Source organism: Tubulanus polymorphus, chromosome 1 (genome assembly GCF_964204645.1).
Source record: "Tubulanus polymorphus chromosome 1, tnTubPoly1.2, whole genome shotgun sequence".
Classification (NCBI taxonomy): domain Eukaryota; kingdom Metazoa; phylum Nemertea; class Palaeonemertea; order Tubulaniformes; family Tubulanidae; genus Tubulanus; species Tubulanus polymorphus.
In genome coordinates, this window is record NC_134025.1 from 3,347,082 (window position 1) to 3,367,089 (window position 20,008).

The 20,008-nt window shown below is 35.6% G+C and overlaps 3 protein-coding genes across 3 annotated transcripts; 1 reads left to right on the forward strand and 2 right to left on the reverse strand.

Moving 5' to 3' along the window:
• Window positions 1-97: 97 nt before the first annotated feature.
• Window positions 98-11,217, reverse strand: LOC141901376 (anaphase-promoting complex subunit 1-like). The gene is made up of 47 exons (XM_074788585.1): window positions 11,172-11,217; window positions 10,486-10,725; window positions 10,190-10,348; window positions 10,028-10,100; window positions 9,702-9,796; window positions 9,477-9,633; window positions 9,244-9,401; window positions 8,931-9,157; window positions 8,483-8,716; window positions 8,306-8,398; window positions 8,139-8,229; window positions 7,992-8,057; window positions 7,723-7,887; window positions 7,484-7,633; window positions 7,284-7,344; window positions 6,854-7,041; window positions 6,707-6,778; window positions 6,432-6,623; window positions 6,282-6,352; window positions 6,116-6,207; window positions 5,890-6,038; window positions 5,737-5,815; window positions 5,561-5,656; window positions 5,366-5,488; window positions 5,155-5,291; window positions 4,969-5,075; window positions 4,809-4,886; window positions 4,620-4,709; window positions 4,440-4,548; window positions 4,220-4,360; window positions 4,090-4,139; window positions 3,790-3,974; window positions 3,617-3,708; window positions 3,004-3,221; window positions 2,857-2,935; window positions 2,703-2,777; window positions 2,562-2,638; window positions 2,392-2,482; window positions 2,201-2,314; window positions 1,983-2,128; window positions 1,701-1,905; window positions 1,483-1,628; window positions 1,193-1,412; window positions 1,024-1,119; window positions 768-942; window positions 512-637; window positions 98-433 (listed from the first exon to the last, which is right to left on the reverse strand). Exons 2-47 carry the CDS (start codon window positions 10,657-10,659, stop codon window positions 327-329), a joined length of 5,829 nt encoding a protein of 1,942 aa, XP_074644686.1. The 5' UTR covers window positions 10,660-10,725; window positions 11,172-11,217; the 3' UTR covers window positions 98-326.
• A 338-nt stretch (window positions 11,218-11,555) lies between these two features.
• Window positions 11,556-17,503, forward strand: LOC141906110 (thioredoxin domain-containing protein 16-like). The gene is made up of 20 exons (XM_074795318.1): window positions 11,556-11,922; window positions 12,011-12,096; window positions 12,374-12,444; window positions 12,544-12,618; window positions 12,699-12,823; window positions 12,931-13,021; window positions 13,587-13,737; window positions 13,821-13,987; window positions 14,067-14,151; window positions 14,241-14,379; window positions 14,501-14,656; window positions 14,733-14,961; window positions 15,043-15,176; window positions 15,251-15,335; window positions 15,425-15,563; window positions 15,647-15,813; window positions 15,894-15,984; window positions 16,065-16,158; window positions 16,245-16,361; window positions 16,458-17,503. Exons 1-20 carry the CDS (start codon window positions 11,664-11,666, stop codon window positions 16,670-16,672), a joined length of 2,676 nt encoding a protein of 891 aa, XP_074651419.1. The 5' UTR covers window positions 11,556-11,663; the 3' UTR covers window positions 16,673-17,503.
• A 93-nt stretch (window positions 17,504-17,596) lies between these two features.
• LOC141913554 (kelch domain-containing protein 1-like) lies at window positions 17,597-19,826 on the reverse strand. The gene is made up of 9 exons (XM_074804961.1): window positions 19,717-19,826; window positions 19,209-19,545; window positions 19,013-19,132; window positions 18,732-18,919; window positions 18,444-18,643; window positions 18,264-18,355; window positions 18,133-18,187; window positions 17,943-18,040; window positions 17,597-17,854 (listed from the first exon to the last, which is right to left on the reverse strand). The coding sequence occupies exons 1-9, from the start codon at window positions 19,723-19,725 to the stop codon at window positions 17,652-17,654; spliced, it is 1,302 nt and encodes a 433-aa protein (XP_074661062.1). The 5' UTR covers window positions 19,726-19,826; the 3' UTR covers window positions 17,597-17,651.
• Between the last annotated feature and the right edge of the window lie 182 nt (window positions 19,827-20,008).

The window sequence follows — 20,008 nt, forward strand, 5'->3', positions numbered from 1 at the left end:
CTTCTTTTGTTCTGTGACCAAAGAATTCGCCTGTTGCATCATTGAATCTTTTTACGAAGAACAAAAACTTACATGTGATTAATACAAAGATCGGGGTTTATTGCTCCATAACAGATGGAAATATTGATAAACATGTACCATATTTGTTAAGGTTTCAAGATTTCCAATCGAGAAAAACAAGTAAAAAATCTATATACAATAAATACACAACAAAAGCACAGCTTTTAAATGCAGTTAATCATATCATTGGATCGACAATCTACTACGTGATCTTGAACATGATCATCTTGACTATCCATGAATCAGTGAGCTCGTCCAGGAGTCCTTCAAGAAACTTTAGTTAATTTGATCAACTGATAGAGTTTCATCACATCTTTAATTTGAAGTCCAGAAGGTTGGAGACATCTACACAGTTCAGGAAAACTGGGCTTCCCTGCAAGATGAAACATGCAACTTACTGAATTGAAATGCCCAAGCCTTTACTCGGTGTACCTTCAGTAGCTAAACATACCAGAACTTGTTGACTTGGCGAGTTTGTCGGCTTGAGGAATATTATACCAAACTAAAAATCCTGCTAGTAGAACATCCGTACAGACGACCTCTCCTCTTAAGTATTTACTCACGGCAAACATATTATCTACAAATAAACCCCACATTACATAAATCATACATATAAATGTACTACTTTACAAATTTTGCCAGTTCCAGTTTGTCAGAATTAGGCGAAGTTTACTGTGCATAAACATGAAACATGTCGAGGTTCATACCTTCAAACCATTGATCAAGCACGGCTTCAATCCTATTGTTGATATTACTCAAGAATTCAGCATGTATTAAAACGATGCCATCATCAGACAGTTGAACACGTCTATAATAATCCGCTATTAACTTCAATTGCCATAAATCAACGAGTTTTAAACGATTTACAACTGAACGGACAATCTAGAAGAGGAGAGAAAAATACAGTAGCCGCTACAAAAATAAATCGCACACAATTTACAGAAAATCATTATCGGGCCTAACCTGATCCATAGCAATATGAGTGCAAAGAACCTCTGGTTTTTCTTGCGTAACACACTCGTGGAGAACCAATGACATTAGTTGCATCATATCATGTTCCTAAAATGAAACATATTTCCAATATTTGTGCCAAATTTTCTAAATCTATTTCTCTATCCTTGAAGCCACTCACTTGTTTATTATCTAAATTACAGACGGCTTCTGCGAACACAAGCACTCGAGGATCGGATGAAAACGATTTGATGAAATCTGGTTTGGCATTTCTCCTAGCAGTTCGATCAGTACATAAAAACTTCGCTAATAAGCTTCGATATCCTTTCGGATCTTCCACGTATGACAAATGTCCAGCTCTTTGTTTGACGTGTAAAATTCCATTGTGTTGCAGAATACTCCTACGATACAAGCAATTATTTCATAGTTCGTTAACCCAATCAAATGATAAAATCTTGAAGAGTTACTTACTTCAGATTGCTCCAGTTTTCATCTTTCCGGAAAGCTATAGGAAGATATCTATCTCCGGTTATTTTAACTTCTTCTAACTGGTCGATTTCTGGCAGAAGACATGGACCGACACACGTGAACCATTTATCCTCGAAATATTCCGTATCCTGCATTTAATATAAACGCATTTATCATCAGTGTTGATAACTATAACAATAGAAATAATCGAATAAAATTACCTTATATTTGACGTCTAATGGAATATAACAGAAACTTCCTGAATCAACATCTTTCGGAATAATAACACGAGGCTCAGCGGCTAGAACGTACAAGTGACGGAATGCTTGTAGATGATAACGATTATCATTGCTGTGAGTCGGAAATTTCGGGAAAAATGCGCACAACATCGCAGCAACTGCTTCCGGTTTCGTACTCAGACTAAATCTATACGAAAATGGACAATTCATAATAATAACTGAACTATCGACAAGATGAACGATTTTCACGAAACGAATGCATACCTGCCACCACCTAGAAACAGCAGTCCAATAGCCATGCTTACTGCTACATACGACCCGTATAATACTGCTGTATGAGATGTACCGACTCTTGAACGCAGATATCGACAAATTCTCAAAACCTCTAAATCACCAGTTCCAGCCATTACCTACATTCAAACTTATATATAAGTATGATTTTAAGAAACGGGAAATTTGTAGAAATAACCAAACGATCTTACCATAGCTAGAGACAGGAGAACCACTTGCATGCAATTTTCTATGACACTTTTACCAGCTTGTTCATACATGGCTGGCTTCGATAGAAAATTAATGAATTTCTTAGTAAACATCAGCTACAAAGAGAAACGGATGAAATATAATGCTTGCTAAGATCAATCATTTTAACAGGTGTAAAGAGAAGCATATTTACCAAACAGTTATATGCAGATCTGTTGGCTGAACCAGCAAACCTCAGTCCCATTGCCATACAACATCCAGCTATTATATTCAAGAATGCTTGACTACGAGAAATAAAATAAATTGAAAATATTAAAACTGAATTGATGTCAGAAAGATTTTGATTCGAGTTCATTCAGTTACCTCATAGTTTCGAAGTCAATATCACAGTCAGGATCATCACGATATTTGGCACAATTAAACGCATATTTAGATACAATCTGAAATACAGGAACCATTTTTAACACCATTCATTTCATAATGATTATGCAGTACATGACCTACCTCAGGAAGATGGCTTAAAACCCATTCCGCTGATGGCAAAATAGAATCCCACATAACTAAACCTTTAGCAATCATCTAAAATCAGAAAAGTTATAATATCTAACGTATGTAGATTTACACATTAAGTGTAGAAAATAGATATCATTCGTCTTACTCGCAACATGAGGAAATCTGGCCGAACAAAATCTAGCATGAATTGTGTGTCACAAGCCTTCAGCCACTCGGCGACAGCCCTAAAATAGTCAACAGAATTAAAATACAACCCCAACTATGAATACTACTACATGAAGTCAATACCTACCTATTATTAGTTCTGAAGAACATCATACCCAGCGCTAATGTGGCACCGGGAGCAGTAACATCGACATTAACCATATCGCCTTCATTTATTTGATAACTCGGTGATTTAAAGCGTTCTTTATTCGGTCCACTCAACGGCCGTTTATGACCACCGACCATATAGTTATATAGTTGATCAGCCATGTTGAGATCAGATAGCCCTGTAGCTTCGCTACCTCTCTATAATCAAATATAAACATAGTTGATGTTTTATATCAAAGACTCACAATAGGAAGATTTAACTACAAAATTCGTTAACCTGGATGGATTCTATTATCTTCAGCTGGGTCTTTCATATGCACCTCATACAGGGAAACCACTTTCCGCCCATTTACAAATACCCTTTTCCTGATTTTTCCAAGTGATTACCCAAAATTGAATTGAATGAACCAAGAGAAATTACTAGGTTTAAAATGTTACAATTCATTCATTTTCCAGTGAATGATGCAATGACAAAGAACAGCATTATCCAATTATCGACAGTCAGGTCAGTCGCCCACCCTGTCATATACTGCAACTATTGATTTCGACGAATGATATGATACTTTTCAATCTAACAGGACAGGTTTACTTACACTGAGCATCACGAGTCCGAGAGCTAAACCAGCAGCTAATGAGTAAGATTCACGATCCATACAATTTTCCATCTCCGGACCTGGTGGTCGACCTGTATATAATAACATTCAGTTATAACTTCAGATTATATCAAATTTCATAAGAATATCAGAGTATGAAAGCAGAACTGCACCTATTTCGGCGAGAAGGACTTCAGCCATGTGTCGATGCGCGGTACCCTGATATACGAGTCCAACACCGAGCACTGCAGCAACCTGTACTATATGATGAATATCTAGTTCCGTCGATGTTGGTGGTAATAATGCAACGAGATGAATACTGAGTAATCGCGTGGTTGCTACATCCATACTACCTCTCCTATAAACATTAATTCATAGACTGACTCCATGGAAGTAGGCTAAGGGGTTTTGACGGTTCGGTTCCTAGGATTTCTATATCTTATTAATGATTTGATAATCATTTCACTACTTACTTAGCAGCAGCAATCCCCAATAATAATCCGACACCTGTCATTTCATGGCCCTGTTAAAACGATTGTACGAAGGTCAAACAAAGTTAGCGCGATGAAATGAGGCGATATTATAACCACCGGGTACACATACCCTACACAAATAGTCGTGAACGTTCAAAGTATCTAGAGTGGATAGATGACCGTTTAAACCAAGAGCCATCAAGAATCCGGCATGTTCATTCGTCATTTCATTACTCTTTGGTCGGTTGTACATGATCCAAGTTGAATCGATCTAGAAAACATGAACATAACATTCGCTATTAGTAATGATAATAGATGACATCATCGGATCGATATCAAGCGGTAATTACCTGAGATGAGTTAGCGATACGTAAACCAGCTGCAACTCCGTTATGAAATGAGGGCCAGTTTGTCATATTAGCGGGCGTATCGATATGAGTTAGATCTATCGTGTTATTCCTAAAAATGTACATCGAATCTGTGAAACGAACCGGTTTATCATCGGGAAAACTGACGGTCAGTTAGTTTACCTAGGCGGTGCTCGACCTGTCAGACATAATTTAGGGATTGGTAAAGTCTCAGTTGCGACTGGATGATAAGTTGATAATGTGAACATTCCTCTATAAAGGATAGAACATAGAAATATTCATCAAAATGCATCGAGCTTCACTTTTCATCAGAGAATGAATAAAACATTTATATTGGGAAGGCCTACATACCTTCCAATTGGTAAAGCCATAGTTCGTATGCAATATGAGTATAAACTATTTTCCTGTTCTTCCTTGAAGTCATGATCGCTACAAATAAAATTCACATGGGTTGATATCACGTATCTTAGAAATGTGATGAACCGACATTCGAACGATGAACTATTCTTACCTGACTTCGGGTCGTTGTACGAGTTCAATCCTAACAGGTTTAGATGACTGTAATAAACGTCTCGCTTCCTGAACGCGTAAATCTTCACTGAATCTCAATCTCAACAACTGTAACATCGAAATCATTTGACGGATTACAATCGAGGAGCTGCTCTTGGGAATATCAGATCCAATCAACGGTATTTACCCGTTTATCGAGACAATCCATGCCATCGTCTTCTTCTTTCGTTGATTTGAATTGCCACGACGTGTCTCGACTAGCTGTACTGATACTACGACTATTCTTTTGTTTACTGCTGATTTGCTTGGATAAATCTTGCCGTCCTAGCATGACAAAATGAACAACATTTTCAGTCGGTTCATCGTCATCGATTTTATGGTGATCTTATCTTACTTACCGACAAGTACATATGCTTGTTCAGGCCAGTCAGAAGGGGGACTAACTCTCGACTGGAATATAGCTTCTCGTAAGGGTAAAACTACACCAATAGGTAAATACTCTAAATCCTTCAGCGTTAAATCTGCGAACAACAAAAAACATCATTAATAAATAGAAATTGGAATGAATTGAGAGAAGCACGAATTGTACTTACTCATCTCGCACAAGAAGAGAACTACTCTTTCATGAGGTGAAGCTGTAGCCATCACTTTACGAGCTACTACTATATCAACAGCCGCTTGTCTGCGTCCTAAAAAATCATGCATCTCAATTAATGAAACAACTGGATAAACAATCTAAAGTTAAATTCCTGTCATTTTTTTAACCTACCTGCTGCTGAGATGCGTCGGAGGTAACATTCCCAGTTGATATCCGTTGTATCTTCTTCAGCAAAATACACTACATACGCCTGAAAATCAAACACAGAAAAATAGACTTAATTTTCCTCCAGCTAAAGTGGGCAAGGACGCAAATATTACTTACAGCAATGATGTTCTTGATTGTGACATTAACATTTTGAAAAAATGGAAACGGATCGACGCGTAAGCGCTGAATGTGTGACAGTAACCACTGATGTATATTAGGAGGTTCAGAACTCAGAAACGACGGGTAATTCAGTAACTTCAATTGATCTGAAAAAAATCACATTCTTATGAATAATAATTTCAACTGATAGAGGAACGAATGAATATATAAATATATGACCAACCGTCGTGTATCTGGCGAGCGATTTCAACAATTGGAGAAAGTTGAGCAAATTCTCGGCAATAGAGATCTACATAATTCGGTAAACACAACTCACTGTAATAGAATCCTAGTTAGCAAATTTACATCCTGATCATTACCTAAAATACATGGTTATATTGTATACTAACTTGGCTAATTGGCACAAGGCAAGACAAACTGATTTCAAATCATCATGAAATAATGTGTTCATTTTCAACTCCTAGAAAAAGTAATCATAAAATTTGATCAAATGAGGCCAATTAAGAATCATCAGATTCAATACGTTCGGAACTATTTACCTCATAAACAACATGAAGAGCATAGAATAAAGCGGGAATATGTTGAAATAAAGGCGCTGTGACATCAATACGACCACCAGATGGCGGACGATTCCACGACGGTATTTCCTGCAATGGATCCAATCCGAGAAGGAAATCCTGAGATACCATAAATGACTGATGATACGGACTGTTCGCTAAATATTCCCAATCCTGAAATTAATTCAAAACTACTGCTATATAATAAACGTATAAATGTGGTCCTCAAAATACTAACAGTTAAAATGAACACTGACCTCGTTCGAACCCTGATCAGACGGACGCGGCTTTTTTGCAACTGTTACCGGCGAAAGCGACAAATCTTGGTCCTGTAAAAAGGAAACCATGCACTGAAAGAAACCTTCCGCGGTACCTTACGATTCAATAACACGAAACAAACCTACTGAATGTGTAATGATAAATTGTTCAGCGTCAAATCCCATCAGACTGAGCAAACATTTAATAAATCTACTCCACTCTGACTGACTGTTTGCAGACCCCGGAGCATTTAATGTTGTATACCATTTCAGTATACTTTGCATCGCTAGATCGCGAGGTAAAACTTGCTTAATAGCCTCCAAACACAACGACACTGTAACAATAACCAATATGTTTAAGTATGATTAGATACTGACAAAACCAAGTTCATATGGATTAAGAACGAAATCTATCAGTCAAAAATTAAAACTAACAGTCTTTTAATTCAAAGTCGTTTATGTTTTGATTATAACATATCTTTTGATAAATGAATTCTGTTCTTAATTCTCTAAATTTGTATCTAGTGAGTTTTCATTGCACGATTGAATGACATACGCTGTATAGATCTATACTGACCAATAGGTGATGTCGATAATGAAGGCAGAGATGTTCGCAATAAAGTACCATTTCCCATCTCCTAAAACCGACCAAACATATTAAAACATTAGGGGTGTAATTCTCGGGAGTTAATGAAACCTTAGTGCATCGATGTATCGCCAAAGTGGCCATAACCGCCCCGGTTACGGGCCTGTTGATGCAGTTGTTTGTTTACGTACCAAAGTGAATCGTTTATCAACGGGATCTCGTAAACAATGAATTGTTGATAACGTATTGAGAAATGGGAATTCTTCCGTTAATGACGACGAGTTCAGTAAACTTTGTGACGATTCGTTTATTTCTGTAGGAACCGGCGACAGCATATTGATCTGTAATACGCAGTAGTAAAACATCAAAAACATTCCTTGCTAGAATATCAGATTGCTGAATGAATGATGACTTCTTCATAAATACACACCGGTAATTCATCATCTATTCGAACATCAAGAGCACTCGCCGGTCGACTGGATGTCATAACTCCTTTTGAAAATGGACTCTGTAAAGCGGATAGACTGGGTCGTCCAGCTGTCATTGAGGTTGAGAGTGATGGGCATGGTGCTCCCATTAAATGTATCTTATTCACCTGAAATAATTACAAAAACATTTATTTTGTATAATCATTTTAGGTTCAGTATTTTTGAAACTCTATCTAACTAATGCATATCTAAATATCTCTTGTTTTGTTACCTTCTTGATACCACTGTATAGAATCAAACTTGAATCTGAATCCAGCACTAGCAGCATAGATAAACTCTAGAAACAAAGAAAGAAAACTTATTCATACGACAAGGCTTCTAGCTACTTAGAATTCAGAAATATGTATATTCACTGTACCTCAAGAGGAATGGCATCTTTTGCCTGGATATTATAAATACTTCCGAAGATAAGTTGACTCTGATCATTACTTGCTTCGAATTTCACGCATCTTGATAATCAATTATTAAGAATTATTCATAAATAAATAATAGCGAAATAATACAATATGCAGTAAATCTACTTACTTCAAATCCTGTCTATTTGTCAGCATACATAGAAATGTCTGTCCACAGAGGTCAGTGCTAATAAAACATTTCTTTGCTCTGCTGCCGGAATTCCTACAAATCAATCAAATCTAAGATTTATAAATCAGTTAATTAGTGGAAATATCTACTGGGGGTGATCGACTTGTAACAAGTTACCTCGAAGTTGGCTCCATCCAGATTTGTTCAAGACAAATATCCGGAGTCAATGGTTCTCCGACCTCGGTAGAGCTATCATTCATGATCGATACATTATGCGACACAGGTGTCCGAGTAGCTGCACTAGGTGTGCGCGCAGCAGCCGCACCAGGAGTGTTCATTAGATGAGGAGGTGTCTGATACCGTAACATTCCAGATGTGCTCATACTGAGACTGGGTGACTGCTGGGAACGACTGAAATGGAAACAATACGAAATGATGATGGCGTGATGAGCATATACGTCTTATATCAGTAGATCTTTTCTGAATTTTAAATTTCAACTGAAATGTAGAAGACACTGAATGCGAGTAATAGCAACTCGTTGAACTTTACTTAGATAAGTGGAATCCTCAATTGCCATAGTAGCGTTGGAGGTTTCCCATTCATTGTAAATTCATGTTCAATTACCTTAATCCTAAATGTGAAATTCCTGGACTGAGCGAAAGCCGCGAGACAGGAGAATTAAGACGACTCGTTTGACTGCGGAACGGCGATAGTCCCGGTGACTGACTGGATATGGTTAATTTTGAATGACTTGTACTGGAATTAATGCTACGACTCGGACCAGGTGTAGCTGTAGCTACAGTACTCGCGTTTGTTCCTTCTAAAACATTCACCGACATAAAAAACACCTCCTGCAAGACACAGCAAAAATAATGAATAATTTGAGTATGAGTGAATAAAGTAGAAAATTGATTATCAGCAGCGAAGAATGCATTACCTCAGGTTTAGCTTTACGAACTCTCCACACTGTATGTAATCCAAGGACTGAATCGTAGGTGACAGCTAAAGATGGTTCAACATTCGTGTAGACAATTTGATTATTTGCATCAGAAAAAAACTGAACTTTGTTACCGCTTCCCCCGCCTCCAATTGTTCCTGTGAAAATAGAATTTCGTAGTAAGGAACCGAGTCATTCCTAAATAAGGAGATACACGTGGTTTTCATACTTACCAGCACCCCGGGTAACAACAGGAGCTATCTCATCGAGGGGGTGCATTAAACTGAACATGATAGGTATTGAACTATTAGCATCGGATCTATCTTTATCGGTTTTACCAGGAATTCGTTCCAGCAGTATCCCGTGTTCGATAGACCATATACTCTGCACCTACAATATTTAGGTTTTACATTATTTATAAATCCCCCGAACTTATGACGCAATGGATCAATTCATACCTGAAATGGTAAAGCTGCAGTGTAATCATGTCCATCGTTTGTAAACACATGTAAACTGTTCTGTTCTAAAATACAGACTCCTTTCTGTAAATCCCCTGTAAATAGAATTTAGAATTGTTATTGGAAGATGTAACGGTGTTATGGGGTAGGTCCACCGATGACGCCTATTGAAAATCAAGTGTCTTGCTCTTTGAAAATGGCAGCCAAATCTTTAAGTATACCGCGATGACATTCCACCACTTTCTTGTTAGTATTGTGAATATAATTATTTAATAATTTTTTTTGGTAAAAATACTACAAAAGAAAACTTTATATTTTCTACTTGCCTTCAAGCATTGGATTAGGCTCCAGTGAATCGAAAGGGTGACTAGGAGGCAACATGAAATTAACCCATAATGCCTGAAACAAAAGATAAAATCAAGCATTAATTCAATACGCTTTAAACACGAAAAAATCGGAATAACTCTTGATGCATTCATCAAACTCACATCCTGAACATTAGAATCTAAAGTAAATGACTTCAATACAACACGATTTGACTCTTGACTTCCTCGACTCCAAATAACTGTACGACCTTGGATATACAACTCTTCATCGCACAATTCACCTTTTTCGTTTGAAGATCCTCGGAGTTGCCAAATCTCTTTCTAAATTCACAAGAAAATGAAATTATATTCACAGGACTGACTGATGAATTCTATGACTGAGAATCAGGAACTGTAGCTTCAGCGAAAATTTAATATCACATATCAGTATTGTTGCTGATGTTCATGGTTTAACTTACTGTAGATTTGCATTCATATAAAGATATATCGCGTAGAGCTTGAACTAATGGTAATCCATCGGTATTTGAGGATTGACAAGTATTGCGTATTTGTAGTTCAACTTCACCGGGATGATGTTTATAATAGATGCGTCCGAACGGTACAAATTGTTGACTATCACGTGTCGTAAGCATCTCTCTTTTATCATCAGCCAGTCTGAATATAGTTTCCTGTCGGTTTACTTCTTGAAAAATGTTAACCTGTAAAAATGTTCAGAATAGTGATGATTGATGGAGTGACTGCAGTTTTTGTGTCCCTTCATGGTTTGCTTGTTTGCTGACTGTGAGCTACCAAACCAAGGATGCTTTTTTGTACCTCTCTCTAACCAGCCTAACCATCCATAAATCTTTTCAATAACATTAGTATAGCAACACACAGTGAAATGGTGACCTTACCAATGTTTCAGAATTAGAACTCAAAAGATTCATAAAAGTCTGGACGATGACTGAACTGACTAATATATCAATATAAAATAAATTATATTTAAATTGTATTGATTGAATTATTCGTGTTTGGTTGAATTAAATATCAGCAAAAGCACTTTATTTATTTGATGAATGGTTTAGAATATCACAATAAGCCTATCATCCATGGATAAGCTCGTACATATGAAACTTGAAATATAACTTTTAAGGGATAAACTGACCGTTCCTGTTTATTTTGGGGGAAAAAACAATAATTTGCAAAATCCGCGAATTCGAAGTAAAATTCCGGATCTGGGACTCGGAATGAGGTTCGACCTCGGTAGCTGGACTCGGGCTACCGACGGCCAACTCTCGTACCTAAATAAGTTGAAAACTGAATTGACTGAAACGATTAGTTTTAAATCCTTTTATAAGGCACGATTTCTTGCCATATTCTGGGAATTACTTAATACAAATCTTAATCATAAATTCTATTTTGAATCTATCATTGATTCTGTCATATCAGAGAAATTTATATTTGTTTTTGACTATTTTGACCATGTCGCAGGTTCTTGTTTCAGATTTGTTGATTGACAATGACATATAAACCCACGGTTGACTGGGTTTTCCCTCAGTACTTCCGTGTTCAGTGTTCCGTTCGGTTGTTGCTGCGTTCACTGCGATCGCCATAGTGCAATTTACGTAATAACAACAGTACCTTAGCTTCGATCGACATGAAATCGTGTGTCGTACTTTTAACCATATTTTTGGTTTGCTATACAACTGCTCAACAAGATCAGCAACAAGATTTGAACGCGGTACAGCAGGAGAAAAAAGAAAATGACGACAATTCAAGTTTCAAGGACGACAACACTGAAGGTGCCGAAGCTCAAGAAATTCGGACAATTGATTTGAATGAATTAAACATCTTCAAAAAGAATATCTCAAGTCGACCCAGTAATGAATTGAAAGTGGTGTATTTCTTTTCTAAAGGTACTGGTATATTGAGTGATTCCATCTTTGGCCTACTTGTAGGTCGTTTTTATTGGTAATTAGAAAATTAAAGTATCTTTTATTTTAGCTGCTGGTGATGACAAGTATATACTAATCGCGATTAAAGAGTCTGCCCAATATATGAATGGGAAATATGATATTGAACTATTGCGAGTAAGTGAAAATCTCCAAATTACATTGGTTAAAATAAGAAGGCTGCCAGTAATAAAATTGTATGAAATTCCAAAAGTGTAATATAATTGAACTGAAATGTCTATTCAAAGTTTGAATATTTTGGTGGATTACTAATACTCCTCCAGTCTAAAGAAATAAATTTTCTTTTTTAGACTTAAAGTAGTATGTGGGATTTTATGTTTTAATACCAATATATATTCTGATTTCAAGTGATTCATATAGGGCTGATATTTTTATTCATTTTGGGCACTTCTAGTATGACTGTGACAAAGAAAATGCACCTGAATGTTCAGAGGAAGATGTTTTTATTAATTTGTATGTCTATCGGTAAGTCAAGAATCTTATCAATTGAAAAAATACTAATATCCCGTTTCCAAATAACAAAACTTCGACTAGAATTTTATATGATAATTGATTGTTTTGCAGGCAAGGTAGTAAATTAGTTGCCCTTGGTGTTGATACTATGTTTGATTTATCATCAATTGTTGCAAACTTGTTACAGTAAGTATTTTTCATTCAGATTGACTGAGTCAAAATCGCTGGAATTGCTGGAATTTCAGTGTCAAAATTGACCATTTCAGACTGTATGTTTTGGATGATGTTAAGATATTTAGGTCTTTGGCCGATGCTCAATACATTGAACCCAGAAGCAGAGCTGCCAATCAGAATGCACTTATTGCGTATGTGCATTCTTTTGGTACATATGGTAAGAACAACACCATAGTTCAATTTGAAATAGTTTATAATGATTATATAAAGAAATTGATGTAAAATCTACCGCTCAATATAATTGATATTTCTATTATCTTACAGAACATATGCATATTCTGGAAACTATTATTGAAAACCTAAAGAAAATGAAATTTGCTGTGACAACAACTGTTAAAGCTGTCAAGCATATGCCGTAGGTGGCTTTTACATCGTGTTCATTAATGATTTATCCGTACATTATTCAGTTTGTGATCTCTACATCATTACCACACTTAAGCCTGAATAATAATTCAAAATGATTGATGCATAGATAAGTGTTAACTGCGTTGCACAGGTGTCAGGGATAAGTGCTCTTTTTACTATCATTATAAATTGATGATTTATATGTAAATAGAGCAATATTTTATGTATTCATCCTCAGCTGGAACACCTGGTCGATAGATTGATCGAATTTTATATTCGTTCGGAGGCTCTTAGATTTCTAATGAATAATTCAATAGATATGGGTTGGTTATATGTGGAATCCTGAATTAAGTACGATAATATACGTGTACTTCACTGATGGTTAGATGAATATACGAAGAATTTAAGCTAGACGTTTAAACACTATTAGAAAGATATAGTGTGTATTGAATTGCAGGCTTTCTACTTGAATTGTCTCCAGTAATAACACGTGAAAGCAATAATGTCCCTTTTGCACTCATTTCAACTCGGTATATCAGATCCAGTTCAGAAACCTGTATGATATTACCTTTCAGTGAATTGAAAGAAGGAGCTGACTTCCAATGCTGGCTGATGATGTGTAAGGATGTAGCGGCTGATGAGCCTTGTAAAATGATCAAATATAGACTGCCCATGGATCGAGAAATATTTTCAAATTTTGTTAATACAAGCTACAAGCCTTACGTGGTAAAGATAAGAACTATTTTATGTTATCTATTCTTAACTAGAAATACTACTTGTACCGATGTTTCATTTTTGAATATTTTTAGGTCAAAGTGAATTCTATTGATGATATAAACGCTAAACTGTTAAATGATCCTCAAGATGAAGTTCATATACTTCATGCTGGAACAGAATCCATCGATCAATTATATCCTATTGCACTGAATATCAGTCACTTATATTTTGGTCAATTAAGAGTGGTTATGATTGATGTGTAAGTTTCTAAGAGATTCTACTCATACTGCAAGCATTATCCTTCAAAATGTGACTGAATTCTATCACCTTTATTGTAGAAATAAAGTTAACATTGAACATCTTGGTTATGACATGACAAAAAACCGGCAATTCCCTTCAGTTGCTTTGAACAAACTTAACGAGGCAAGTTCCGATCCTTGATAATTATCTTACCATGTCATCTTCTTTTAGTTGCTCTAATAATGATGTGTTCTAAAATTGAATATTTCTAGTCAATGAAGAAAGAAATGGTACATCGTTTCTCAGAAGATAACTGTCTCAAATTCATAAGAAGTTCTTTTTTCACAAAAAGCAAGAATACTATTGCACTGGATAATTTAGAAGAAAACATCTTTCATGATGGAATGGATGGTAAGATTTGAAAAACATCTTGTTTGGATTATTTTGAAATAGTAGATTGATCCAGTCTGCATTATTCTTAAAAAGTGTCTACACTGTGGATACTTCTTTAAACAGCTTTTTTTTGTATTAGTTGTTCAGCTCCAAGATGATGAAGTAATACTCGGTATGATGTCATATGGTGAACCAAGAGTGATAGATATTCAAAATCATTGGCCAAGGTTGACAGACAAAACATTCCCAGAAATCATGAAGGACAACATTCATCTTGTAACATATTTTGTATCATGTAAGTTCAGTATCAAGGAGAGATAAAGATATCACATCGATGTTTCTCAATTGTAGTTAACTATGAATATTTTCAGGGAGTCAATCGAGTTCTGCCTTTTTGAACTCCTTGATTGTCGCCAATAAAATGTATCCGAATGTGATCGACTCAGAACATGTGTCTACAGTCGATTGTTCAGATTGGACTGACATCTGCAGTAAAGAGAATATCACCAAATATCCAACTGTGCAGATTTACAGTAAAGGCAAAAAGTTACAATATGATGGAATGCTCGATGGTAAATCTGCGTTTTCTGCTATGAAGCTGTAAGTGGAAACTTGTATCATGCTACACAGAGTTTGTGTATGTCTAAATATTAATCGTTTCTCGTGTTGAATATTTTAAAGGTTCGAGCGATCAAATCCATTGATACTGAAATCACAGAAATCAATCGATGCATTTATTAACGGTGAAACCCCGAGCGATTTGAAAGAATTTTCAAATGTAGCAGTTTTTGGCCACTTGAAAATGCATTCTAATGGTAAGTGTACTTAAAAGATTTTAAACCAGATTACAAGAATTGTTTCGTTAAATTGTGTTTCTGTGATATTTTAGAGTTTAAGGCGTTCATTAGTCTTGCGGAAAAACTTCACGGAAAAATGCTATTTGGTCTAAGCGTTGATGAATCATCAACAAAAAGGTAAGTCATCTCTTGTCAATCAGATGACGCATGAACAATTGATATAAAATATAGAATTTAACATTTCTTTTATTTTGTTTATGATATAGCTGTGAGAAGTTTGGCGCTTCCTATCCATGTATAGTACTATTGCATAGAAATGATATACAGTCATTTGTTGTTTTTGATGGTACACCTACTGTCGATAACCTTCTGAAATTTGTGAGAAAACAACAATTACCACTGTTTGTAAGTCACATTCATTTTCTAATTGGTTGATAATGATAAGCAAACAGATGCATTGTATGATGCGGCAAATTCTTCTATTCCAGAGTGAATTGACAACCAAGAGTTTTCCAGTCATGTACAGAAGAGGAAAACCTATGGTCATTTTGTTCACAGACATCATGAATAATGATGCAAACTTGTATTCTAAGATGGTTGCCGATATTGCAGCGAGTAGGAAATTCAATGAATTTACATTTGCCTGGATGAATGTGTGAGTGAATAAATTACAGTGTATAAACTGTAATAGTGATTGTAAACTATATCTAAATATTTATATACGTATTTGTTTAGCCATGAAGTTGATGGTGTCGCTACCAGGATTCTTGAAATGTACATAAAGGAAATTCGTATACCATCAGTAGCTTTATTAAACAAGAGAAGTGTAAGTTATCGAAGCTTTTAGCTATTTATTACAGTGAATTGTTTTAAGGTTTTCACGCCGGCGTACTTAAAATTTTATAGAACGTGGTATTCATATATGAAAAATCGATGTTAACTGAAACTGGACTTATTGAATGGTTAGCTTCTGTTAGGGATGGAAAAATAGAACCAAGTGGTTAGTACATCTGGCAGCTCATGAAGATTCCGAATATTTTCTATGAATTTGTATGTAACAGATTTTAGTTCCTTTCCGTATTTCAGTTGTTCTTCAAAAGCATCAATTCAAACCGTTGCATCCTGGTTATGATGTTAATAGATTGAAGTTACGTAATTATGAAACGGGAGAGGTAGATGATAATGCTCTGTATAATGCCATTCGTGAGTAGTTTTATATTTTCAAGAATAACAAATAATTTGTAAGCAGTTCTTGTCTTATTCACTGATTCATCTTTTTACTTTTGTAATATCGAATAGAAGATCAAGAGGAACATGGACCCCGATATTCTGGAAGATTTAAAGGCACTGGTCGTGACTATGAAAAGGAAGAAGAAGAGACATCAGATCCTACAACAAATGATGCACCGGATAATCAGATAAAAGCGGATATTCAAGATCTGAAAAATGCTGGTGTATTGGATGATCCCAAAAAGAAACCGATGGGCGACAATTCAAATCATGAAGAACTGTAGATCAATGTCTGTTCGTTCACATTTTTAGTAGATCTGAACTTTTCTGTTTTCCAATGATAATTATTTCATTTAATCAACACGTCATAAGCTGTAAGCTGCCTTTTGAAGATTTTGGTCTTTGCTCTTAGTTACATCGACAGTACCCCTGGTACCAGTACTTCAGTTTTGTCATGCTACCTCTTCTTTATTATATTCCATATCTATTTCATGCCTATTATTTTTCCATATTTTCTTCATTTTTCACTAAATCGATTTATGAAAAAATCGGAATTTCTGATGAAAAACTCTGAATTTTTTTAAAGCACATTATGTATGGCATGTACTAATTGAGCAACAATCAAAACTTATAAAAATATTTTCAGTATTATCGCTTTAATTGTATACATGTGTATTTACTGGGTAACTATAAATTCTAGAACTTAAAGAATTCCATATCAACTAAGTGAATTTATTTTTTGCTGGAAATGGAACATGTATTTTTAAAGTTTTTTCATCAATAGTTTATTGTTTTTTGATGTCAGTTCATAATAAGAACTCCAAAATTAATCCATATTGTATTATGTTAAAACCAAATTTTATATAAGTTTATGAAGAGATATAACTATATTGATATATTATAAAAGAGCTGAAGTATATTTTTGTTGTAAATTGTTTAATGGTATATTCGGGTTAATAAATGCAGTATATATAGAAATAGTAAGTTCATGATTTTCAGTCGTGAAGGGATTTAAATCATTCAGCTAATGCAGGGAACAATACAGTAGACTCTTGTCTTACTCAGAGTTGGGAGTGACAACTTTTAACCAGAGTTATGAATTCTACCCAGGATCATGAAATGTATCAATGCAAGTCAAATAGGAATAAACGGAGGACTCAATTAAGCAAAATACATTACATATTTATTGTAAAGGAATGTACAAACTGGTTTAAAGAAGCTCTGATATAAGTATAAAATGGTGGACTAATGTTTCTATTTCATTTATTGAGATTTCAGTCGACCGTATGGCACATTCAATTCTACTAAATCATCATAGAAATTTCCATCATTGTCGCCACCACCAAATATCACTATATCGTCACTATCACTCTTCTTCTCATTGTGGTTTGGTTGACAAATAATATCCAGCCCTGCTCTTGATATCAGTAGTGGATCAGTCTTCACGTTAAACCATGTTTTTGTGTCTGAAATAGATCAATAATTACCCATTCAAATGTAGGTAAATACAGTAATATAATGTCGGTAGTGTATGCGCACGCGTAAATAACTCACCAACGTTAAAACCTGCCGTATCTGATAAGGCAACATTTCCATTATAACCACCATGAATCAAGATCTGATTTCCACGCAGGCGACAGGCTGAATGCCAACTAATAATGAATCATGAAAGATATGTCATTAAATTCAATAATAGGAGATTACAAATGAATTTATTTATCATTCATTTCATGCTGTTACAAACCTTCTAGGTGTTGGTGGTGTACCATTGACTTCAGGTTTAGTCCACTCTACAATACCTTCATAAAAAAATGAATTTCATTAAACTTGTTATGTATAAGTTAATTTCAGGGTCGTGTGAGATTGATTACTTACTCATATCTAAAATATAGATGTCATTGAAACAGTATGGAAAATCCCAGCCTCCAAACACTACTAATTCGTCACTGATAAGTGTTGCTGAATGCCTGAAGAATTATGACAATTCTAATTGATTGAATGATCTTTGAAATTGAATGTAAAATACAGCATTTTTGTAATCGTCTGACAACATACCCAGATCTCGGTTGAGGGCGTTCACTTCCAGTAACTATCGGCATGTACCAACTTTCGGTTAATGGACTGTAAATGTGAATATCATTGCTGGAACCATCTGGTTGCGGATCAGGCTGAGGAAAAATACCACCAAATATCCAGAGTTCATGTCGGTAAAGAGTGGAAGTATGGTACGCTCTGGTCGGGGCATTTCCTTGAGTCTGATAAGAAAGTAAAGGAAAATAAGCGAGGACTTATTATAGTACGGCGTACATTACAGGACTAGGAATTTTTCAATGATGTACTTACTTTGATCAGCTGCCATTTATATTCCTCCAGATCCAACGCATGTACATCATTAAACCAGCGTTTATTCTTAGAACCACCATAAATATATATACACCGTACCGCTGGATCATAAGAGGCTGAATGTCCAACGCGTAACTCTGGATTCATTCCATCAAATTGAGTTTTAGGATTAGTCCATTGCTTTCCAACTACAATCAGAGAGTACCCATATATCTGATAAATCTAACACGCTCAACGGATTTCACTTATATAATCCGCTATTCATTTCAATAGATTCATACCGAGATCATACAACCATGACGAGTCTTTACTGAACTGCTGTTTGGCACCTTGTCCTCCAATAAGAATAGCTTTCTCATCCTCGATCAAACTGAATGAATGTCCCCATCGCGGACTCGGACCTAAAAAATATCATCAAACTTTGAGCATGATAGTAAATAAAAAAGCAATTTAGAGAATTCTACAGACCTTCCTTACCCTGTTCCGATTGAATTTGCTTCGTAATCGCATTTATGGTCACATTATCATTTTCTTTTTCTTGTATAGTTGCTGGACAGCTATTCTCAGTCTCTGTACCTAATTTCTCATCAGTGGATTCTAACTGTTTATCTTTAGCATTTTTCAAATTACTTGAATCTATCAGTGGTTGCTCTTTAGCACTCCTTGCACGAGTCACTTTTTTTCGAACTGGACTGACCGGTTTATTTTGAGCGTCATCCGTATCTTCTGTTGAAACTCTGGATCGCTTATTGTTTTGACTTCTTCCTTGGGATGGCTTAGTTTTAATTACTTGGGACTGGGATTTCGTTTTACCCTAGAAAAGTTCAAGCCGAAATGAAAAATGATTCATCCTTACTATGGTCCATGGGCACAATAAATAGAAAATTTAATTTGATTGGTTTCTGTTATGAGACATTTGTATACATATTCTGGTACAAAATACGAGTACTAAGTCGAATTAGGCTATTAATATTATGGGTGGAACCTTTGGCATTCTGTAAATGTTTTCTAACTGTTAGCAGTAATCCTTGACGAATGTTAAGCGCTCAGTCGAATAGCAAGTATATAATTTTAGGTTCATAAACAGCGGGCAGTTTGTTCATTTCCGGGTAGCTGCAGCTCCGGAGTTAGACTGGTTACCGGTATCTATCTTCAATTTGTATGGGAAAGGCAACCAGTCTATGGGACGCTCTGCTTGTGATTACGCGATGTCAAAATTAGAGAGGAGGTTCGAATCCTGAACTATCAATAATTAATGACGAAACTTCGAATTCAAA

Coding starts and splice junctions, on each gene's coding strand:
- LOC141906110 (XM_074795318.1), top strand. CDS start 11,664: ATGAAATCGTGTGTCGTACTTTTAACCATATTTTTGGTTTGCTATACA. Junction 12,445..12,543: donor ATTAATTTGTATGTCTATCG/GTAAGTCAAGAA, acceptor ATTGTTTTGCAG/GCAAGGTAGTAAATTAGTTG. Junction 15,814..15,893: donor ACATTTGCCTGGATGAATGT/GTGAGTGAATAA, acceptor GTATTTGTTTAG/CCATGAAGTTGATGGTGTCG.
- LOC141913554 (XM_074804961.1), bottom strand. Junction 19,133..19,208: donor GCAAATTCAATCGGAACAGG/GTAAGGAAGGTC, acceptor GATATTTTTTAG/GTCCGAGTCCGCGATGGGGA. Junction 17,855..17,942: donor TACGGCAGGTTTTAACGTTG/GTGAGTTATTTA, acceptor GATCTATTTCAG/ACACAAAAACATGGTTTAAC.
- LOC141901376 (XM_074788585.1), bottom strand. CDS start 10,659: ATGCTTACGACACGTGATAGTCAACAATTTGTACCGTTCGGACGCATC. Junction 4,710..4,808: donor ATGGCTTTACCAATTGGAAG/GTATGTAGGCCT, acceptor TATCCTTTATAG/AGGAATGTTCACATTATCAA. Junction 4,140..4,219: donor TTCACGACTATTTGTGTAGG/GTATGTGTACCC, acceptor TCGTTTTAACAG/GGCCATGAAATGACAGGTGT.